The 23,167-nt window shown below is 49.7% G+C and overlaps 1 protein-coding gene across 1 annotated transcript in view; it reads left to right on the top strand.

The window, feature by feature from the left end:
* CENPF (centromere protein F) overlaps positions 1-23,167 on the top strand; it is a 62,189-nt gene that overhangs the window by 3,571 nt on the left and 35,451 nt on the right. The window contains exons 2-12 of the mRNA XM_083175171.1: positions 4,303-4,499; positions 4,840-5,036; positions 7,723-7,835; positions 7,915-8,006; positions 8,914-9,205; positions 14,849-15,051; positions 15,371-15,496; positions 15,638-15,766; positions 16,119-16,241; positions 16,819-16,954; positions 19,489-21,638. Coding sequence (XP_083031297.1) covers positions 4,338-4,499; positions 4,840-5,036; positions 7,723-7,835; positions 7,915-8,006; positions 8,914-9,205; positions 14,849-15,051; positions 15,371-15,496; positions 15,638-15,766; positions 16,119-16,241; positions 16,819-16,954; positions 19,489-21,638 — 3,723 coding nt within the window. The 5' untranslated portion in view covers positions 4,303-4,337. The remainder of the gene's footprint in view (positions 1-4,302; positions 4,500-4,839; positions 5,037-7,722; positions 7,836-7,914; positions 8,007-8,913; positions 9,206-14,848; positions 15,052-15,370; positions 15,497-15,637; positions 15,767-16,118; positions 16,242-16,818; positions 16,955-19,488; positions 21,639-23,167) is intronic.

Raw genomic sequence — 23,167 nt, 5'->3', positions numbered from 1 at the left:
AATGTATCTGCTGCTGTAGCACTACAGGTCCCAGCATGGCCAGGCAGATCAGTACCAGTCAGTGTGACATTACAGTGGTGTGGGCTCCTAGCTGCCCACATACAGAGCTTACACCATTGGCTGAGCTTGTCCTCAGTGTAACAATGTATCTGCTGCTGTAGCACTACAGGTCCCAGCATGGCCAGGCAGATCAGTACCAGCCAGTGTGACACTACATGGTGTGTGCTCCTAGCTGCTCACATACAGAGCTTACACCATTGGCTGAGCTTGTCCTCAGTGTAACAATGTATCTGCTGCTGTAGCACTACAGGTCCCAGCATGGCCAGGCAGATCAGTACCAGCCAGTGTGACATTACATGGTGTGTGCTCCTAGCTGCCCACATACAGAGCTTACACCATTGGCTGAGCTTGTCCTCAGTGTAACAATGTATCTGCTGCTGTAGGACTACAGGTACCAGCATGGCCAGGCAGATCAGTACCAGCCAGTGTGACACTACATGGTGTGTGCTCCTAGCTGCCCACATACAGAGCTTACACCATTGGCTGAGCTTGTCCTCAGTGTAACAATGTATCTGCTGCTGTAGGACTACAGGTACCAGCATGGCCAGGCAGATCAGTACCAGCCAGTGTGACACTACATGGTGTGTGCTCCTAGCTGCCCACATACAGAGCTTACACCATTGGCTGAGCTTGTCCTCAGTGTAACAATGTATCTGCTGCTGTAGTACTACAAGTCCCAGCATGGCCAGGCAGATCAGTACCAGCCAGTGTGACACTACATGGTGTGTGCTCCTAGCTGCCCACATACAGAGCTTACACCATTGGCTGAGCTTGTCCTTGGTGTAACAATGTATCTGCTGCTGTAGCACTACAAGTCCCAGCATGGCCAGGGAGATCAGTACCAGCCAGTGTGACATTACATGGTGTGGGCTCCTAGCTGCCCACATACAGAGCTTACACCATTGGCTGAGCTTGTCCTCGGTGTAACAATGTATCTGCTGCTGTAGCACTACAGGTCCCAGCATGGCCAGGCAGATCAGTACCAGTCAGTGTGACATTACAGTGGTGTGGGCTCCTAGCTGCCAACATACAGAGCTTACACCATTGGCTGAGCTTGTCCTCAGTGTAACAATGTATCTGCTGCTGTAGCACTACAGGTCCCAGCATGGCCAGGCAGATCAGTACCAGCCAGTGTGACATTACATGGTGTGTGCTCCTAGCTGCCCACATACAGAGCTTACACCATTGGCTGAGCTTGTCCTCAGTGTAACAATGTATCTGCTGCTGTAGTACTACAAGTCCCAGCATGGCCAGGCAGATCAGTACCAGCCAGTGTGACACTACATGGTGTGTGCTCCTAGCTGCCCACATACAGAGCTTACACCATTGGCTGAGCTTGTCCTCAGTGTAACAATGTATCTGCTGCTGTAGCACTACAGGTACCAGCATGGCCAGGCAGATCAGTACCAGCCAGTGTGACATTACATGGTGTGTGCTCCTAGCTGCCCACATACAGAACTTACACCATTGGCTGAGCTTGTCCTCAGTGTAACAATGTATCTGCTGCTGTAGCACTACAAGTCCCAGCATGGCCAGGCAGATCAGTACCAGTCAGTGTGACATTACATGGTGTGTGCTCCTAGCTGCCCACATACAGAGCTTACACCATTGGCTGAGCTTGTCCTCAGTGTAACAATGTATCTGCTGCTGTAGTACTACAGGTCCCAGCATGGCCAGGCAGATCAGTACCAGCCAGTGTGACATTACATGGTGTGTGCTCCTAACTGCCCACATACAGAGCTTACACCATTGGCTGAGCTTGTCCTCAGTGTAACAATGTATCTGCTGCTGTAGTACTACAAGTCCCAGCATGGCCAGGCAGATCAGTACCAGCCAGTGTGACACTACATGGTGTGTGCTTCTAGCTACCCACATACAGAGCTTACACCATTGGCTGAGCTTGTCCTCAGTGTAACAATGTATCTGCTGCTGTAGCACTACAGGTCCCAGCATGGCCAGGCAGATCAGTACCAGCCAGTGTGACACTACATGGTGTGTGCTCCTAGCTGCCCACATAAAGAGCTTACACCATTGGCTGAGCTTGTCCTCAGTGTAACAATGTATCTGCTGCTGTAGCACTACAGGTCCCAGCATGGCCAGGCAGATCAGTACCAGCCAGTGTGACACTACATGGTGTGTGCTCCTAGCTGCCCACATACAGAACTTACACCATTGGCTGAGCTTGTCCTCAGTGTAACAATGTATCTGCTGCTGTAGCACTACAAGTCCCAGCATGGCCAGGCAGATCAGTACCAGCCAGTGTGACATTACATGGTGTGTGCTTCTAGCTGCCCACATACAGAGCTTACACCATTGGCTGAGCTTGTCCTCAGTGTAACAATGTATCTGCTGCTGTAGTACTACAAGTCCCAGCATGGCCAGGCAGATCAGTACCAGCCAGTGTGACACTACATGGTGTGGGCTCCTAGCTTCCCACATACAGAGCTTACACCATTGGCTGAGCTTGTCCTCAGTGTAACAATGTATCTGCTGCTGTAGCACTACAAGTCCCAGCATGGCCAGGCAGATCAGTACCAGCCAGTGTGACACTACATGGTGTGTGCTCCTAGCTGCCCACATACAGAGCTTACACCATTGGCTGAGCTTGTCTTCAGTGTAACAATGTATCTGCTGCTGTAGCACTACAAGTCCCAGCATGGCCAGTCAGATCAGTACCAGTCAGTGTGACATTACATGGTGTGTGCTCCTAGCTGCCCATATACACACTTGCTGATGCCAGTGATGTAAGTGAGCGACGTGACCATCGGTAATGAGGATTCATCTGAATATGTTCGGATGGGGTCGTTAACCCGCACACCCATCGTTAACAATATGGAATGTACACACTAGACCTTCTCTGAGCGATATTGTGAACAATATCACATAGTGTATATGGGGCTTTAATCTAGCCCGACATTGGCAGTGTGTGTTGCCGTCACCGGGGGGGGGGGGGGGGGGGGGGGGGGTAGGTAGGGAGATACACACGGAGCAATCCTTGGTTACTCTAGTCGGATCGTTTAGAAATAGGGCTACAATCGCCCCATTACTTCTGTCAGGGCATGTTAGTTGTGCTAGGAACCAGTGGTGTAATGCACCCGGTATATTGGGGCACATGTGTACAGAGCTAGGACGTGCCTCTGGGCTGATGCAGACAGCGAGCCACGGCTTGTTCCCCCACATCTGCGCTGCTAATGATCACTGGAGATCACCTGTTCTGTACTTAGATATAGCAAGTCTAAAATACAGGAGGACAAGTGTATTAAACCTAAAGCGTGATAAAGTACCAGCCAATTGGCTCCTAACTACCATGTTACAGGCTGTTTGATAAATGACATTTAGGAGCTGATTGGCTTTTACTTCATCGCTCTACACTTGCTAAGGCTTAATATATATGGCCCATAAATCCTAATCTAGGCAATATTATTTAGTGTTATTGTATCTGCTTGTGGATTGTTAGTTACATGGGATGCGGTTGGGACCCCAAAGGGAAGTACTGGCCCTGTGATTATGGGTTAAGCTGCAAGAGGGGGGGGGGGGGGTTTAAGGTGAGGCTGCTGGGTAGGGCTTAGGGTTAGGCTGCGGGGTAGGGCTTAGGGTTAGGCTGTAGGAGGGGAGGGATAGGGTTAAGCTGTAAGAGGGGGATGTTTTGGGTTAGGCTGTGGGAGGGAAGAGAGGCTGCAGGATGGTGGCGCTTAGGGTTAGGCTGCGGGGTGGTGGTGCTTAGGGTTAGGCTGCGGGGATGGTGGTACTTAGGGTTAGGCTGCGGGGATGGTGGTGCTTAGGGTTAGGCTGCGGGGATGGTGGCGCTTAGGGTTAGGCTGCGGGGTGGTGGCGCTTAGGGTTAGGCTGCGGGGTGGTGGCGCTTAGGGTTCGGCTGTGGGGTGTGTGGGGAGGTTAGCTAAAAGTAGTTTTCCCGGGGCCAGATGCACTAAGCTTCAAAAGTGATAAAATGGAGAGTGAGAAACAGACAGCCAATCAGCTCCATCCAGCTTTTGAAGCTTAGTGCATCTGGCCTCTGGTCTGCTGAGATTTCCCATGTGAATAGTGTATACCTATTACAGGAAGAGTGTGGCAACCATTGACATCAGTGCCTTCCCCAGTGGCCGGGAGGACATACAAACTCTGCGCATATAAGGCCACAGGTGCATTTGAACCCATATCGCCTGAGCTTTGATGCAGTGGAGCTAGTCACTGTGCCACCATTACTAGCGGGTGTTACCGTCATCTGTTCTCCTATTCCAGGTATCTGATTGGGGACGTAACAGCAGAGCAGCACCATGAGTTGGGTGGTGGAGGAATGGAAGGAGGGTCTGCCCACAAAGACCCTCCACAAGATCCAGGAGCTGGAGGGTCAGGTGGATAAACTGAAGAAGGAACGGCAGCAGCGCCAGTTCCAGCTGGAGTCCCTGGAGGCAGCCATCCAAAAACAGAAGCAAAAGGTAGGACCACGGGAGCGGAACAGTGCTGACTTGGGAAGCCGTGTGCGTCTTCTACATCATCATTCCCATCTGCTGCGCTCGCGCCTCATTGGTTGGTTTAGTGAATGCGTGTACAGGTGCGCTGCATCTTTATGTAAACGCCGCATTTCCATTGTGACGGCGGAACACAGATTATTGCCGCCCCCTAGTGGGAATCCATATAAAACATGGCAATATTTTATTGCAATATCTACTGATCTATCTTAGTGCCAAAGCTGCACCAAGGTCTCAACCAAACGGGATCGGGACGTTATATGGCCTTAATGACGTGTTTGTTCTTTGTTGTGGCTGCACGGAACAGGTTGAAAGCGAGAAAGGAGAGGTAACGGCGCTGAAACGGGAGAACCAGAGTTTAATAGAATTATGCGACAACCTGGAGAAGACCAGACAGAAACTGGCACACGAACAGCAGGTGAAAGACACTCAGCTCACCATCCTGGAGGGGCAGCTGGGCGCCAGCAAGAAACACATAGAGAAGCTGGAGCAGGAACTGAAGAGGTTAGCGTGTTGGGTAACATACATGTACATGCGTGGGCTTACTCCTATACAGTGTATGGGCTTGGGTGGTTCTCTGATCATGGTTAGAAATCCTCCCAATCCTCATAAATGTCCCACAATATAACTTTTATTTGCCACAGATGATTTAGGGCGACAAGTCTAAGACGAGGTGCTTTATATCTGCTGCCTATAAGTGTTTATTTCATGTAATATGCATTCACCCTCTACAGTCCTGGCCTCTAATTTGGTAGCGTTCGCCCAAATAATTTTTATTGTCATTGTGCTGAACTGCACCGCTGTAGTGCGGATATGTTTAGATATAGTATAGAATGTTGTTGTGTGATGGTTACATTATTGTGTCATTGTGCTGATGTTAGAACTGCACCACCGTAGTGCTGATATAGTATGTTGTTGTCTGATGGTTACATTATTGTGTCATTGTGCTGATGTTAGAACTGCACCACCGTAGTGCAGATATAGTATGTTGTTGTCTGATGGTTACATTATTGTGTCATTGTGCTGATGTTAGAACTGCACCACCGTAGTGCAGATATAGTATTAAAATGTTGTCGTCTGATGGTTACATTATTGTGTCATTGTGCTGATGTTAGAACTGCACCACCGTAGTGCAGATATAGTATTAAAATGTTGTCGTCTGATGGTTACATTATTGTGTCATTGTGCTGATGTTAGAACTGCACCACCGTAGTGCAGATCTAGTATTAAAATGTTGTCGTCTGATGGTTACATTGTTGTGATTGTTGTGTCATTGTGCTGATGTTAGAATTGCACCGCCATAGTGCAGATATAGTATGTTGTTGTCTGATGGTTACATTATTGTGTCATTGTGCTGATGTTAGAACTGCACCACCGTAGTGCAGATATAGTATTAGAATGTTGTAGTCTGATGGTTACATTGTTGTGTCATTGTGCTGATGTTAGAACTGCACCACCGTAGTGCAGATATAGTATGTTGTTGTCTGATGGTTACATTGTTATGTCATTGTGCTGATGTTAGAACTGCACCGCCGTAGTGCAGATATAGTATTAGAATGTTGTTGTCTGATGGTTACATTATTGTGTCATTGTGCTGATGTTAGAACTGCACCGCCGTAGTGCACATATAGTATAGTATGTTGTTGTCTGATGGTTACATTATTGTGTCGTTGTGCTGATGTTAGAACTGCACCACCGTAGTGCAGATATTGTATAGTATGTTGTTGTCTGATGGTTACATTATTGTCATTGTGCTGATGTTAGAAGTGCACCGCGGTAGTGCTGATATAGTATAGAATGTTGTAGTCTGATGGTTACATTGTTGTGTCATTGTGCTGATGTTAGAACTGCACCGCCATAGTGCAGATATAGTATTAGAATGTTGTTGTCTGATGGTTACATTATTGTGTTGTTACTGTTCACCACTCCAAATGTGGAAATCACACTTACTGTGTGTGCGACCAGATTGTCCACAGATATGAGTGTTCAGAAATGGTATGGAACACACCAAGACTTTTCTGGTCACCCGATAAGGCAGCGATATCTGGCCACTTGCTCTACTGACTCACTTCATTATGTTGCACCAATGTTACTGAATAGGATCAAATGACAAGACTGGATTGAGGCATTTCTGGGCCGCGTTACGTGCATTAGGATGGAATGAAGTGCAATAATTAGCGCTCTCTGTGTAGTCGGTCCTCCGTATAAGTTATTGTCAGTGTGGTGGTGCCCACACACGGTGCGGTTTGATCTTTTTTGTTCAGATCGCATTGTGTTTATTTTCCCTACATCAATATTGCAAGGCAAAAATAGTATGTCAATGCAGGTATTTATGTACGGCATCACATGCTATTGTTGTCAAAATCTGGTGTAGGTCAAATTGCACAGTGTGTGCGGTCCAAATTGCAGAGAACGCATTCCACCTAGCACCCATCGCACCAGAACACCAACAAAAGGGTTTACAATGTAATGAGCAGACGTTATTGTGTAGGTAGTCCGTGGGGGCCGGGCCAGGAAGAGGAGTGTGCACCATAGGTCAACTCCAAAAAGGTCAACGAGCATTACGTTTACTTTGACAAAAGGTCGACATGAGGATTTTGGTGTCAATGTCAACCCCCAATTAAGGCGCCTATACACTAAGGTGATTTATACCCGATTTGGTCACCTTTTCATGCGATTGTAGCGATAAATCGTATGTGATTGACATCAGGTCAGTCTGCGTGTAGCACCGGCTGCAGGAGCGATACATCGGATTAGCCAGGTTCGGCTGGGATGTCATGCGATATATCGTATGCAGACAGACCTCATCGGAAATATATCGCATGCAATCTTCCACCTAGCACGGCTCATGGGGGGAACGGTGTCGCATGTGGGGAGAAGTCGCCCAATCGCATGGCCAGCTTAGTGTAGCGCGTACCCTTGAATGGCGCGCTTTGCTTGCCGTACTTTCCCGTCCCCGATTGTGCATGCGGATGGAAATACTCATGTCATTCGTTTCATGTGTCGGTCTTCGAATGTTGACCATATGGTGCCGACTTGTCGCATGTCGACTTATTGTCTGTGAATCTAAACACTTCACCTATCATCCGGAAACCAAGAAGAGGGAGATCTGGTCCTTCCACTCTGTGGGCACAGCCCTGTTACTGATGTGCCAGGTTGTATTACTCTTACTGACGTCTCTGTGTGACAGGTATAAGAATGACCTGGAGAGAAGCCAGCAGTCGTTCAATGCCGGGGACATGTCTGTCTGCGTTACACCTCAGAAGAGTGTTACTGTCTCATTTACACCTGCCACGTTCAATGGTAAGTGTCATTTTCCCTCTTATATTGACACTTAAATTGCTGCTGAACAAGAACATCTTTAACGCCGTCCTCTTGTCAGATCCTAAGTACGAGGAGCTGCAGGAGAAGTACAGTGCTGAGCTGTCCGAGCGCAGGAGGCTGGAGACAGAGCTCAAACTTCTGCAGATTAAAGTAAGAAGGAATTGTTAGATCTGTAACTCGGTGACATCACACTTCCCAGATTGTTCCACGTGTCATCACCCTCTGATATATATGGAATTATGAACCTATTTACCCACTGTCGATATAATATAAGCCAGGCATGTCCAAACTACGGCCCTCCAGCTGTTGTAAAACTACACATCCCAGAATGCCTTGCCAGAGTCCTAGCATTCCCTAATAGCAAAACTGTGGCAAGGCATGATGGGACTTTATATTAAATTTAAATTGGGGAAAGGGAAATCCAGGTTGTTTTTGGCATTTTAAGTATTGACGCTAAATTGTTAAAATGTGGCAGCTGCTTGTCCCTTGCAGGGGATTACCTGTACCCCAGTATGTTTCATGCTGGTGATCGTACTCCTAGGTTGGATACGGTCACTGGGACGACTCCATTTAAGTTCGACATGGCTAAGGTGACGCACGCATTGGGTTGACAATGTGAAGGTCGATATGTTGTTGTTGTTGTTTTTGTTTTGAGCTGACATGTGCCGACAGGCAGTACTTCTTACCCTGCCATCCACTAGGGCATGAAGGGAGAATATAATAGTGTGCCCAGCGTAGCGAGCAACCGTACCCGAAGCATGGCGAGCGCAGCGGTACACTTAGACGTTGCTTATGTCGACACTGGGGACAAAACATGTGAAAAACTCTTTGACTGTTGACCTCCAGTGGTCGACCCAATATATGTCAACCTTTATTGAGTCGAACCTATGACCCATACCCTTCCTAGGTGGCTTATATATGATTTATGTCTAATAGTACGGGGCGCGTTGTTCTTTATAGTGCACAGTCAATGTTCTATTCCCAGCTCGTCCGCATCGCTACTGTTCCGCTACCAAGCGCCCAATGCTTCACTAGGAACCTCTTATTTCCCATTTAGGTAGTGAACCAGACTTCCCAACCCCCTCCCCAAACCACCATGAATCACCGCGACATTGCACGGCACCAGTCCTCCTCCTCGGTGTTCTCTTGGCAACAAGAGCGGACACCCAGTCGTGCGCCATCCAGCAGCCATGATGCGCCACTTAAAAGAAGTTTCCCTACAAGCCAGTGCCCGTGGGAGCAGGAGGAGACGCCGAGCAAGAGGAGCTTTAAGCCGGACACTTGTAACCGAAGTTTTTCCGACTCCTTTAACAGTTCAGCAAGTGATCAACTAAAGGTCCAGAATCAAGGTGATCTCCAAATCTGTGTGTTCCTAGCGTGCGGTGGATGAATGCGAGTACTTACTGTCTGTGTGTACCTAGCGTGCGGTGGATGAATGCCAGTACTTACTGTCTGTGTGTTCCTAGCGTGTGGTGGATGAATGCGAGTACTTACTGTCTGTGTGTTCCTAGCATGCGGTGGATGAATGCCAGTACTTACTGTCTGTTCCTAGCGTGCGGTGGATGAATGCCAGTACTTACTGTCTGTGTGTTCCTAGCGTGCGGTGGATGAATGCGAGTACTTACTGTCTGTGTGTTCCTAGCGTGCGGTGGATGAATGCCAGTACTTACTGTCTGTTCCTAGCGTGCGGTGGATGAATGCCAGTACTTACTGTCTGTGTGTTCCTAGTGTGCGGTGGATGAATGCCAGTACTTACTGTGTGTTCCTAGCGTGCGGTGGATGAATGCGAGTACTTACTGTCTGTGTCTTCCTAGCGTGCGGTGGATGAATGCGAGTACTTACTGTCTGTGTGTTCCTAGTGTGCGGTGGATGAATGCGAGTACTTACTGTCTGTGTTCCTAGTGTGCGGTGGATGAATGCGAGTACTTACTGTCTGTGTGTTCCTAGCGTGCGGTGGATGAATGCCAGTACTTACTGTCTGTTCCTAGCGTGCGGTGGATGAATGCCAGTACTTACTGTCTGTGTGTTCCTAGCGTGCGGTGGATGAATGCCAGTACTTACTGTCTGTGTGTTCCTAGCGTGCGGTGGATGAATGCGAGTACTTACTGTCTGTGTCTTCCTAGCGTGCGGTGGATGAATGCGAGTACTTACTGTCTGTGTGTTCCTAGTGTGCGGTGGATGAATGCGAGTACTTACTGTCTGTGTTCCTAGTGTGCGGTGGATGAATGCAAGTACTTACTGTCTGTGTGTTCCTAGCGTGCGGTGGATGAATGCCAGTACTTACTGTCTGTGTGTTCCTAGCGTGCGGTGGATGAATGCGAGTACTTACTGTCTGTGTGTTCCTAGTGTGCGGTGGATGAATGCGAGTACTTACTGTCTGTGTGTTCCTAGTGTGCGGTGGATGAATGCGAGTACTTACTGTCTGTGTTCCTAGTGTGCGGTGGATGAATGCCAGTACTTACTGTCTGTGTGTTCCTAGCGTGCGGTGGATGAATGCCAGTACTTACTGTCTGTGTGTTCCTAGCATGCGGTGGATGAATGCGAGTACTTACTGTCTGTGTGTTCCTAGTGTGCGGTGGATGAATGCGAGTACTTACTGTCTGTGTTCCTAGTGTGCGGTGGATGAATGCGAGTACTTACTGTCTGTGTGTTCCTAGTGTGCGGTGGATGAATGCCAGTACTTACTGTCTGTGTTCCTAGCGTGCGGTGGATGAATGCCAGTACTTACTGTCTGTGTGTTCCTAGCGTGCGGTGGATGAATGCCAGTACTTACTGTCTGTGTGTTCCTAGCGTGCGGTGGATGAATGCGAGTACTTACTGTCTGTGTGTTCCTAGTGTGCGGTGGATGAATGCCAGTACTTACTGTCTGTGTTCCTAGTGTGCGGTGGATGAATGCCAGTACTTACTGTCTGTGTGTTCCTAGTGTGCGGTGGATGAATGCCAGTACTTACTGTCTGTGTTCCTAGTGTGCGGTGGATGAATGCCAGTACTTACTGTCTGTGTGTTCCTAGCGTGCGGTCGATGAATGCGAGTACTTATACTGTCTGTGTGTTCCTAGCGCTCAATGGATGAATGCGAGTACTTACTGTCTGTGTCCCTAGTGTGCGGTGGATGAATGCGAGTACTTACTGTCTGTGTGTTCCTAGTGTGCGGTGGATGAATGCGAGTACTTACTGTCTGTGTGTTCCTAGTGTGCGGTGGATGAATGCCAGTACTTACTGTCTGTGTGTTCCTAGCGTGCGGTGGATGAATGCGAGTACTTATACTGTCTGTGTGTTCCTAGCGCGCAATGGATGAATGCGAGTACTTACTGTCTGTGTCTTCTTAGCGTGCGGTGGATGAATGCGAGTACTTACTGTCTGTGTCTTCCTAGTGTGCGGTGGATGAATGCGAGTACTTACTGTCTGTCTTCTTAGCGTGCGGTGGATGAATGCGAGTACTTACTGTCTGTGTCTTCCTAGTGTGCGGTGGATGAATGCGAGTACTTACTGTCTGTGTTCCTAGTGTGCGGTGGATGAATGCGAGTACTTACTGTCTGTGTTCCTAGCGTGCGGTGGATGAATGCCAGTACTTACTGTCTGTGTTCCTAGCGTGTGGTGGATGAATGCCAGTACTTACTGTCTGTGTTCCTAGTGTGCGGTGGATGAATGCCAGTACTTACTGTCTGTGTTCCTAGCGTGTGGTGGATGAATGCCAGTACTTACTGTCTGTGTTCCTAGTGTGCGGTGGATGAATGCCAGTACTTACTGTCTGTGTTCCTAGTGTGCCGTGGATGAATGCGAGTACTTACTGTCTGTGTCTTCCTAGTGTGCGGTGGATGAATGCCAGTACTTACTGTCTGTGTTCCTAGTGTGCGGTGGATGAATGCGAGTACTTACTGTCTGTGTGTTCCTAGCGTGCGGTGGATGAATGCCAGTACTTACTGTCTGTGTGTTCCTAGCGTGCGGTGGATGAATGCCAGTACTTACTGTCTGTGTGTTCCTAGCGTGCGGTGGATGAATGCCAGTACTTACTGTCTGTGTGTTCCTAGTGTGCGGTGGATGAATGCGAGTACTTACTGTCTGTGTGTTCCTAGCGTGCGGTGGATGAATGCGAGTACTTACTGTCTGTGTTCCTAGTGTGCGGTGGATGAATGCGAGTACTTACTGTCTGTGTCTTCCTAGTGTGCGGTGGATGAATGCCAGTACTTACTGTCTGTGTTCCTAGTGTGCGGTGGATGAATGCCAGTACTTACTGTCTGTGTTCCTAGCGTGCGGTGGATGAATGCGAGCACTTACTGTCTGTGTGTTCCTAGCGTGCGGTGGATGAATGCGAGTACTTACTGTCTGTGTTCCTAGCGTGCGGTGGATGAATGCGAGTACTTACTGTCTGTGTTCCTAGCGTGCGGTGGATGAATGCGAGTACTTACTGTCTGTGTTCCTAGCGTGCGGTGGATGAATGCGAGTACTTACTGTCTGTGTTCCTAGCGTGCGGTGGATGAATGCGAGCACTTACTGTCTGTGTGTTCCTAGCGTGCGGTGGATGAATGCGAGTACTTACTGTCTGTGTTCCTAGTGTGCGGTGGATGAATGCGAGTACTTACTGTCTGTGTTCCTAGCGTGCGGTGGATGAATGCGAGTACTTACTGTCTGTGTTCCTAGTGTGCGGTGGATGAATGCGAGTACTTACTGTCTGTGTTCCTAGCGTGCGGTGGATGAATGCGAGTACTTACTGTCTGTGTTCCTAGCGTGCGGTGGATGAATGCCAGTACTGTACTTGCTGTCTGTGTGTTCCTAGCGTGCGGTGGATGAATGCCAGTACTTACTGTCTGTGTTCCTAGCGTGCGGTGGATGAATGCCAGTACTGTACTTGCTGTCTGTGTGTTCCTAGCGTGCGGTGGATGAATGCGAGTACTTACTGTCTGTGTGTTCCTGGTGTGCGGTGGATGAATGCCAGTACTTACTGTCTGTGTTCCTAGCGTGCGGTGGATGAATGCGAGTACTTACTGTCTGTGTTCCTAGCGTGCGGTGGATGAATGCGAGTACTTACTGTCTGTGTTCCTAGCGTGCGGTGGATGAATGCGAGCACTTACTGTCTGTGTGTTCCTAGCGTGCGGTGGATGAATGCGAGTACTTACTGTCTGTGTTCCTAGTGTGCGGTGGATGAATGCGAGTACTTACTGTCTGTGTTCCTAGCGTGCGGTGGATGAATGCGAGTACTTAAGGTCCCAAGTCGGATGGTCGGACGTGCAGCAGGTCCGACCACCCGACGCAGATCCGATGCGCACGGGACCGCGCATCGGATCTGAGGGGACATCCAAACTAGCCGATTTTGGTCCGATTTCTGCCAGATCCGACTGATCTGGCAGAAATCTGACCAAAATCGGCTAGTGTATGGGGGCCTTTACTGTCTGTGTTCCTAGTGTGCGGTGGATGAATGCGAGTACTTACTGTCTGTGTTCCTAGCGTGCGGTGGATGAATGCCAGTACTGTATTTGCTGTCTGTGTGTTCCTAGCGTGCGGTGGATGAATGCGAGTACTTACTGTCTGTGTTCCTAGCGTGCGGTGGATGAATGCCAGTACTGTACTTGCTGTCTGTGTCTTCCTAGCGTGCGGTGGATGAATGCGAGTACTTGCTGTCTGTGTGTTCCTAGCGTGCGGTGGATGAATGCGAGTACTTGCTGTCTGTGTGTTCCTAGCGTGCGGTGGATGAATGCGAGTACTTACTGTCTGTGTTCCTAGTGTGCGGTGGATGAATGCGAGTACTTACTGTCTGTGTTCCTAGCGTGCGGTGGATGAATGCGAGTACTTAAGGTCCCAAGTCGGGTGGTCGGACGTGCAGCAGGTCCGACCACCCGACGCAGATCCGATGCGCACGGGACCGCGCATCGGATCTGAGGGGACATCCAAACTAGCCGATTTTGGTCCGATTTCTGCCAGATCCGACTGATCTGGCAGAAATCTGACCAAAATCGGCTAGTGTATGGGGGCCTTTACTGTCTGTGTTCCTAGTGTGCGGTGGATGAATGCGAGTACTTACTGTCTGTGTTCCTAGCGTGCGGTGGATGAGTACTTACTGTCTGTGTTCCTAGCGTGCGGTGGATGAATGCCAGTACTGTATTTGCTGTCTGTGTGTTCCTAGCATGCGGTGGATGAATGCGAGTACTTACTGTCTGTGTTCCTAGCGTGCGGTGGATGAATGCCAGTACTGTACTTGCTGTCTGTGTCTTCCTAGCGTGCGGTGGATGAATGCGAGTACTTGCTGTCTGTGTGTTCCTAGCGTGCGGTGGATGAATGCGAGTACTTACTGTCTGTATGGCTTCTTGCTTCCTTATAACTTGTTACTTAGCAGAGCATCTTTGCATCTGATTTGTGATAAAGACCAGCTGGCCTTCCATTGGTCTGTCCGCTCTCACACCCCCTTCTGCGGGGTTACAAAGCGCTGGCTATTTATAAAGACTCTGTGGAGGGGTCGGGTGTAATAAGATGCGATTGTTGAGGAACCAGCCCCCGCCATCCCGACATGTATTGATTGCGTGTTCCAATGGCAACAAGAAGGTGAGATAGCTCTCAGCAGTTGTAGACCCAAAGAAACGGATAATCTGTGAGTTTCTCTATGGCAGCCGTCACTCTGGGCTAGCAGACTACAGGGATGGCTATTAACCAGTCAGGACGTCACGGGAAAGTCTTATACATGTGACGTCCGTAATCTTTAGATTATAGCGACTCCAGAACGTACGTGTATCATTTTCTATGATGCAATAAATAAATAAATAACAAAGACTAAATCTGATTGGATGCTATCATTTCTCTATAGCTTCCTCATATTCTAGATAAAATCTCATTGGTTGCTCTGGACAACATCACCTCCTTTCAGTTTTAGAAAATTTTAGTAAATTCCCCCCCTAATCTCCTGCTCAGTTATTACGGCTCTGCCGTGGTGGAACGGACCCCTCATGTTATACGACGTACTGTTACTGCATAATGTGATCACTCCGCTCATTCCCTTCCCAGAGCTGAGATCCAAAGTGACTGAGCTGGAGCTGCGTCTACAGGTGCAAGAGAAAGAGCTGAAAAGTCACCTCCACAAACTGCAGGAGACTCGGACCCTGCTAGAGAAATCTCAGGCGGAGCTGGGGGAGAAGGACAAGGCCCTGACCAAGAGCCGCGATGACTCTGCCAGGGTTACGGCACAGCTGGAGCAGTCTGCGGACAAGGTACAGGAGATGTATACAGTATAGATAACGGTTCTAGGTGCTCACAGACAGATGGTGCCTGCACTCCGACATTCCTACCAGTTGTCCACATAGCATGCTGAGATTTATAGTTCCACAGCAGGTTTAGTGCTGCACATTGCCTGCCCCTGATCCTCTGTCAGCAGGCACAATTGGCCCCACACCTGCAGCGTTTATGGGTGTAGCATTAACCAGGGATAATAGTACATATGTCTGCAGTGATGTTCCCCAGGGACAGAGAGGACCACTTCCATGTACCACACAAGGTGGCGGCGCCATCTGACAGTACTCTGTGTTACAGTGCGCCCAGACAGAACAGAAGCTGAAGAAGGTGTCGGAGGAGTTGGGCTGCCAGAGACAGAACGCGGAGAGCGCTCGGCTGGCTGTGGAACAGAAACTGAAGGAGCGAGAGAAGGAGAATCAGCAGGTGATGGCGGCATGTTGTGGTGAAAGTGTACTGTAGTGACTAGACCGGGCTAGCTGATCATGTGATATTAACCGCCGTGTTCATGTCTCTACATGTCCGTGTGACGTGCTGCCTGCTCTCTAACACGTGTCGTGTACATAGGACCTCTTACGTCAGCAGACGTCCATGAAGACTCTGGAGCAGCAGCTGAGTCAGATGAAGACCAAACTCGCCCAGGAGTCCCAGCAAGCGAAGAACGAGTTCAACGCTATCCAGTCGGAGCTTGATCGTGTAAGCCTCTTGTCATACATTACCCTGCGCCTGTTATATTACCGACTGTCGTTGTCGTATAACGTGGGTTATTCCATAGTAACTGAGCAACCGGTTGGCAAGTGACCCCAGCGGGCCGCGATTGCATCATCCTAAAACGCCAATGTAGCGCTATGTTCTAACCTGATGAGGTCACTGTGAACCAGTGATTTTCCCTTTGGGCGTTCGATCATGCGGCATAGCTGCTGAGTGCGGGGAGCGTAGATGCACATATACTGTCAGTGGGCAATACGAAGCACCCTCCATACTATATACATAAGATGACTCTTCCGTGTACAGTGACTGTTACCGCAAACGTTTTGTTGTTCCGCAGGTGACTCACGGGAAGAAGATTTTGGACGGTGAAATAGAGGAACTGAAGCAGAAACTTGTGAGGACGGAACAGGCCCTGCATGCAAGCGAGAGTCACGGGAGCGATGTCAGGAGGACCCTGGAGGTGAGCGACGTCTGACCCTACGTAAAGCCGGCGTGGGCATTTCTAGCGTCTTCTTATGTAACCGTGTAAACAACAGATATCAATTTCTGGTAGTGATATTTACAGATTATATTGTATTCTGGGAATGAGACATAGCAATAATCTGCCCATTGTAAAATAAGCGCTGAGCCCCAGGGGGTGTATGTACTGTGTGCTGCAGTCGTGGGGTTTAGGGGGATCCTCGGTGATCCATATAGATCACACCGCATACCTGTAGAGGGATTCTCATTCCCGAAACATCCTCTTAGTTGTAAGGTTCATTAGAAATGTTCACAGGCTGCATAATATGGTCATTCTTGGTGTTAGGGGAATGGGGGCAGCAGGAAGCCACAGACTGTGGGGGGGTATTCAATCATCGGCGACCTTCTCCTGAGGGGGCCTGGTCCTGGGAGTGCGCTCTGGGCGACAGTCACCCCATATGCATATGGGGATATGGTCGCCCAGAGACCATATCCCTGGCAATTATGTCTGAAATAGCCCCATGTGTATGGGGCTTAATAACTTCTACTGTAACCAGAGTCTCTGTATTTAATATTAGGAGGCCAAGTCCCAGCACAACGCACTCACAGGTCGGCTTGAGCAGAAGTCTAAGGATGCCTTGAAGGTAGAAGAGGAGCTTTCTACAGCGAAGCAAACGATTCGGCAGAACCAACTGATTCTGGAAGAGCTGAAATGTATGTGATCCCCCCCCCCCCCCCGTCATACTCTATAACACTGCGGCGGAGGTGGCTGTGATGTGGTGGCACTAGGCTGCACTGGGCTGGAATTGCTGCATGTCCGGCTTATAAAATGTAGTTATTATTCAAATTAATGCTACAAATTCTTTTCAAATGAATTCAGTCTCTGAAGGTGTTTACTTGGCCCCTAGTGTAGGGGGGAGGTCAGGTGCCAGCGAGTCACTTACCTGGGCCGAAACTTTGACACCTACTGCATTTTATGGCAGCCGGTCGTACCATAGTGTCTGCTACCCCATAGGGCAGCGAGAGTGCGCATCGCCGGGCCGTACACACTGGGCAGTTACTCCATAGGGCAGCAGGAGCGCGCATCGCCGGCCCGTACACACTGGGCGGTTACCCCATAGACCGGCCGTACACACTGGGCGGTTACCCCATAGGACAGCGAGAGCACACATTGCCGGGCTGTACACACTGGGCGGTTACCCCATAGGACAGCGAGAGCACACATTGCCGGGCCATACACACTGGGCGGTTACCCCATAGGGCAGCGGGAGCGTGCATCGCCGGGCCGTACACACTGGGCGGTTACCCCATAGGGCAGCGGGAGCACACATTGCCGGGCCGTACACACTGGGCGGTTACCCCATAGGGCAGCGGGAGCGCACTCATCGCCGGGTCATACACACTGGGCGGTTACCCCATAGGGCAGCGGGAGCGCGCATCGCCGGCCCGTACACAATGGGCGGCTACCCCATAGGGCAGCGGGAGCGCGCGAATCCCAGGCCTTTACACACTGGGCGGTTACCCCATAGGGCAGCGGGAGCACACATTGCCGGCCCGTACACACTGGGCGGTTACCCCATAGGGCAGCGGGAGCCCGCGAATCCCAGGCCTGTACACACTGGGCGGTTACCCCATAGGGCAGCGGGAGCGTGCGAATCCCAGGCCTGTACACACTGGGCGGTTACCCCATAGGGCAGCGGGAGCACACATTGCCGGCCCGTACACACTGGGCGGTTACCCCATAGGGCAGCGGGAGCGCGCGAATCCCAGGCCTGTACACACTGGGCGGTTACCCCATAGGGCAGCGGGAGCGTGCGAATCCCAGGCCTGTACACACTGGGCGGTTACCCCATAGGGCAGCGGGAGCTTGCGAATCCCAGGCCTGTACACACTGGGCGGTTACCCCATAGGGCAGCGGGAGCATACATTGCCGGGCCGTACACACTGTTCGGTTACCCCATAGGGCAGCGGGAGCGTGCATCGCCGGGCCGTACACACTGGGCGGTAACACCATAGACTGGCCGTACACACTGGGCGGTTACACCATAGACTGGGCGTACACACTGGGCGGTTACTCCATAGGGCAGCAGGAGCGCAGTCATCGCCGGGTCATACACACTGGGCGGTTACCCCATAGGGCAGCGGGAGCAGGCATCGCCGGCCCGTACACACTGGGCGGTTACCCCATAGGGCAGCGGGAGCGTGCGAATCCCAGGCCCGTACACACTGGGCGGTTACCCCATAGGGCAGCGGGAGCACACATTGCCGGGCCGTGCACACTGGGCGGTTACCCCATAGGGCAGCGGGAGCGCACTCTTTGCCGGATCATACACACTGGGCAGTTACCCCATAGGGCAGCGGGAGCGCGCATCACCGGCCCGTACACACTGGGCGGTTACCCCATAGGGCAGCGGGAGCGCGCATCGCCGGCCCGTACACACTGGGCGGTTACCCCATAGGGCAGCGGGAGCGCACGAATCGCCGGCCCGTACACACTGGGCGGTTACCCCATAGGGCAGCGGGAGCGCGCGAATCGCCGGCCCATACACACTGGGCGGTTACCCCGTAGGGCAGCGGGAGCGCGCGAATCCCAGGCCTGTACACACTGGGCGGTTACCCCATAGGACAGCGGGAGTGCACTCATCGCCGGGTCATACACACTGGGCGGTTACCCCATAGGACAGCGGGAGCGCGCTCATCAGTGCTCATCGCTGGGCGGTTACCACATGGGGCAGCTCATCACCGGGCCACACACACTGGGCATTTTTTGAGCTGAAAGCAGCTCAAGCGATAACATTGTGCGGCTTCCAGCTCCAAATCCCCCAGTGTGTATGGGGCCTTTCTGTAACCTGTGTTTAATCTTTTCTTTCCATGTTCTCCGTGTGTCCATTTTCCCTGCAGTTACTGAATCTATATCCTTATTAAGCCGTGCACACAAGGTACATTGCTGTAGTTGCTTAAACTTAGAGTTTAATAGTTTTATCTCTACTTTATCAACTTGTAACATGGGGATTTAATACAGGACAAAAGGCTGAAATAATTAAGCATGCCCGTTATGCTAGATGTAACATCACGGACTGTGGGCCAATGTCTGCATCTACCAATCTGCAGTCTGACTTGGGCATTCCTGTTACCCGGGAACATGCAAGCCAATAGATCTTAGCCCATATTAGGTCATTGCTTTTACAGTAGACCTGGTTTTCCATCAGTATAATTAAAAGACTTCTTTTATTTATTTCATTCTATAGCCAAGAACAGCAGCCTAGAGGCAGAACTGAGAACAGCTTTGCAGAAGCAGCAAGGACCGGACTCTGCCAGCCTGCAGCACCTCACTGCGACTGTAACTAACCTGGAAAAGGAGAAAACGTTTGCGCAAGAACTGCTGAAGAAACGCGAGCGGGACACAGAAGAAACCAAGCTTGCGCTAGCTAAGGCGACCGAGGAATCTCAGGATTTAAAGAACCAACTGGACTGCAAGGCGCGAGAATGCATAGACTTGATTAACACCCACACTTCACTTGTGGCCTGGAAAAAGGAACATGACCGTGTTACCGATACACTTTCCAAAGAAAGGGAAGAGCTGTCTACGAAAATCAGGGACTTGGAGGCTGCAATCCAGACACGTATGGACCAAATACATGTATTGGAACACGAGAAGGAACTTTCACACACCCAGATGAAAGTCCTGCAAGAGAGGGGCGATTTGAGTGCGGCTGACTTGGATATTCTAAGATCGTCCTGCAAGAGTCTCCAGCAGCAGCTGGAATCTGACAGCCAGAAACACCGGAATGAGATGGGAGACCTGACAAAGAAAATATCTGATCTGGAGGCCCAGGCATCCAGTGCCTCATCAGACCAGATGCTACACCTGGAGAGCGAGTTAGAGCAGCTAAAAAAACTAAACTCCGAATTAAAAAGCCAAAATGAAAAACTCCTGGAGAGCCAATCGGACATCCAGAAGAAGCTGCTGGAGGTGGAGGAGATGCAGGAACGCTTCGCGTCACAGTCTAGAAGCCAGTTTGAAAGTTTTCAAGATAATATTTCATGTAAACAGAATGTGGATTCTCTCGTTTCTGCCGTCAAGGACAAAGATGAAGAAATCGTCCTGTTATCGGAGAAACTGCGTCTTGCTAATGCGGACTTGGAGTCTTCCCATCAGCACAACCGAGAACTGAGTGATCAGCTGCAAGAGCTTAGTCTGCGCTCTGAATCCTGGTCTACAGAGAGAGCGACACTAACTGCGCTAATAGCAACCACGCAACAAGACATTGAAAAGCTGACGGCGGAACCCAAGAAAGACGAATTAGGCAATTTGCAGAATAATCACGAAACAAAATTGCAGAACGCAGACACTGACTTAACCAGACAAGAGATGGCTGCTTCCGATGCTGTAACAGACATGGAGGCAGAGAGCCCAGTAGGCGGTTTCAGCGCCAAAATGAAAGCGTATGAAGAGCTCAAGCTGGCGGTGGCGGAATGTAAGGAAAATCTCCGCAGGACCCAGGAAGAGAATAATCGCTTGCTCGGGGTCAATAACGAACTGTCTGTCCTGGTAGAGAAACTCCGGAACAACGAATGTTCTCTAAGTTCGATCATAGCGGAATTAAGGGAGGAATCGTCTTTAAGAAACATCCAATCAAAGAATGAGAAGCTGATTCCGGATCATGAGAGTAATGGAAATCCTTCAGACGATCTCCACAAGCTTTTCAATAATAATAATGATATAAATTTGATGAAACCAAGACTAGACCGCTCAGAAAGTCCAAAAGGAAAAAACGAGACCGTTCCGGGTTGTAGAGATCACATTTTAATGATGGAGGATTGTGATGAGACCTCCGTAAATGATAGTTGCGTTCTGGTTGATGTCACTGAAGGGTCTTCTTCATTTCCGTTATCAAGCCAACCACAGAATCTGTGTGAAAACGAGACTTTGTTAATTAATATGGATCTGCTGACGTTAATGTCCGATGGTGACAGTACAAGGACGCTGCAAGATCTCGGCCAACTGCAGTTCCAACAATCCGCGGCTCTAACGCCGCCAATGGAGAGTAGTGGTGCGACGCACCGCGAAACGCGAAAACACGCTGATTTGCTGCTCGGGCAGTCTCCTCCGCAACGGCCAGTTTTGTTTTCTATCGCGGAGAATGAAAACGCTGTGGACTTAAAGGACTTGCTGATGTTTTACCAAACGGAGCTGGGTAGCCTACAGGAGAAGCATGTCGCTGAGAACACGTTGTGGCAGCAGAAATTAAGGGATCAGGCGTTGGAAATGGAGACCAGGCTGGCAGCTGAGATGTCTCGCACAGACTGCTTATCCCGTGAGCTGGACGCTGCAAGACTGGAACTGCAGGTCTTCAACTTAAGTGCACACTCACTGCTGTCGTTTAACAGCGATGATGTAAGTGTCCGGGAAATTGCTGGCTGTAACTGATGTTTTTGTTTGGCCTTGCTGCATAGTGAGTGTCTTCATGTGATGTGACTGTCATAGGGAGTGTCTTCATGTGATGTGACTGTCATAGGGAGTGTCTTCATGTGATGTGACTGTCATAGGGAGTGTCTTCATGTGATGTGACTGTCATAGTGAGTGTCTTCATGTGATGTGACTGTCATAGGGAGTGTCTTCATGTGATGTGACTGTCATAGTGAGTGTCTTCATGTGATGTGACTGTCAGGGAGCGTCTTCATGTGATGTGACTGTCATAGTAAGCGTCTTCATGTGATGTGACTGTCATAGTGAGTGTCTTCATGTGATGTGACTGTCATAGTGAGTGTCTTCATGTGATGTGACTGTCATAGTGAGTGTCTTCATGTGATGTGACTGTCATAGTGAGTGTCTTCATGTGATGTGACTGTCATAGTGAGTGTCTTCATGTGATGTGACTGTCATAGTGAGTGTCTTCATGTGATGTGACTGTCATAGTGAGTGTCTTCATGTGATGTGTCTGTCATAGTGAGTGTCTTCATGTGATGTGACTGTCATAGTGAGTGTCTTCATGTGATGTGACTGTCATAGTGAGTGTCTTCATGTGATGTGACTGTCATAGTGAGTGTCTTCATGTGATGTGACTGTCATAGGGAGTGTCTTTATGTGTTGGGACTGTCATAGTGAGTGTCTTCATGTGATGGGACTGTCATAGGGAGTGTCTTCATGTGATGTGACTGTCATAGTGAGTGTCTTTATGTGATGTGACTGTCATAGTGAGTGTCTTCATGTGATGTGACTGTCATAGGGAGTGTCTTCATGTGATGTGACTGTCAGGGAGCGTCTTCATGTGATGTGACTGTCATAGTGAGTGTCTTTATGTGTTGTGACTGTCATAGTGAGTGTCTTCATGTGATGTGACTGTCATAGTGAGTGTCTTTATGTGTTGTGACTGTCATAGTGAGTGTCTTCATGTGATGTGACTGTCATAGTGAGTGTCTTCATGTGATGTGACTGTCATAGGGAGTGTCTTTATGTGTTGTGACTGTCATAGTGAGTGTCTTCATGTGATGTAACTGTCATAGGGAGTGTCTTCATGTGATGTGACTGTCATAGTGAGTGTCTTTATGTGATGTGACTGTCATAGTGAGTGTCTTCATGTGATGTGACTGTCATAGGGAGTGTCTTCATGTGATGTGACTGTCATAGTGAGTGTCTTCATGTGATGTGACTGTCATAGGGAGTGTCTTCATGTGATGTGACTGTCATAGGGAGTGTCTTTATGTGTTGTGACTGTCATAGTGAGTGTCTTCATGTGATGTGACTGTCATAGTGAGTGTCTTCATGTGATGTGACTGTCATAGTGAGTGTCTTCATGTGATGTGACTGTCATAGGGAGTGTCTTTATGTGTTGTGACTGTCATAGTGAGTGTCTTCATGTGATGTGACTGTCATAGTGAGTGTCTTCATGTGATGTGACTGTCATAGTGAGTGTCTTCATGTGA

Source organism: Crinia signifera, chromosome 3 (genome assembly GCF_055691185.1).
Source record: "Crinia signifera chromosome 3, ASM5569118v1, whole genome shotgun sequence".
Lineage (NCBI taxonomy): Eukaryota > Metazoa > Chordata > Amphibia > Anura > Myobatrachidae > Crinia > Crinia signifera.
Note: the sequence above shows the minus strand (reverse complement) of the source record. Positions and strands in the feature narration are given on the sequence as shown.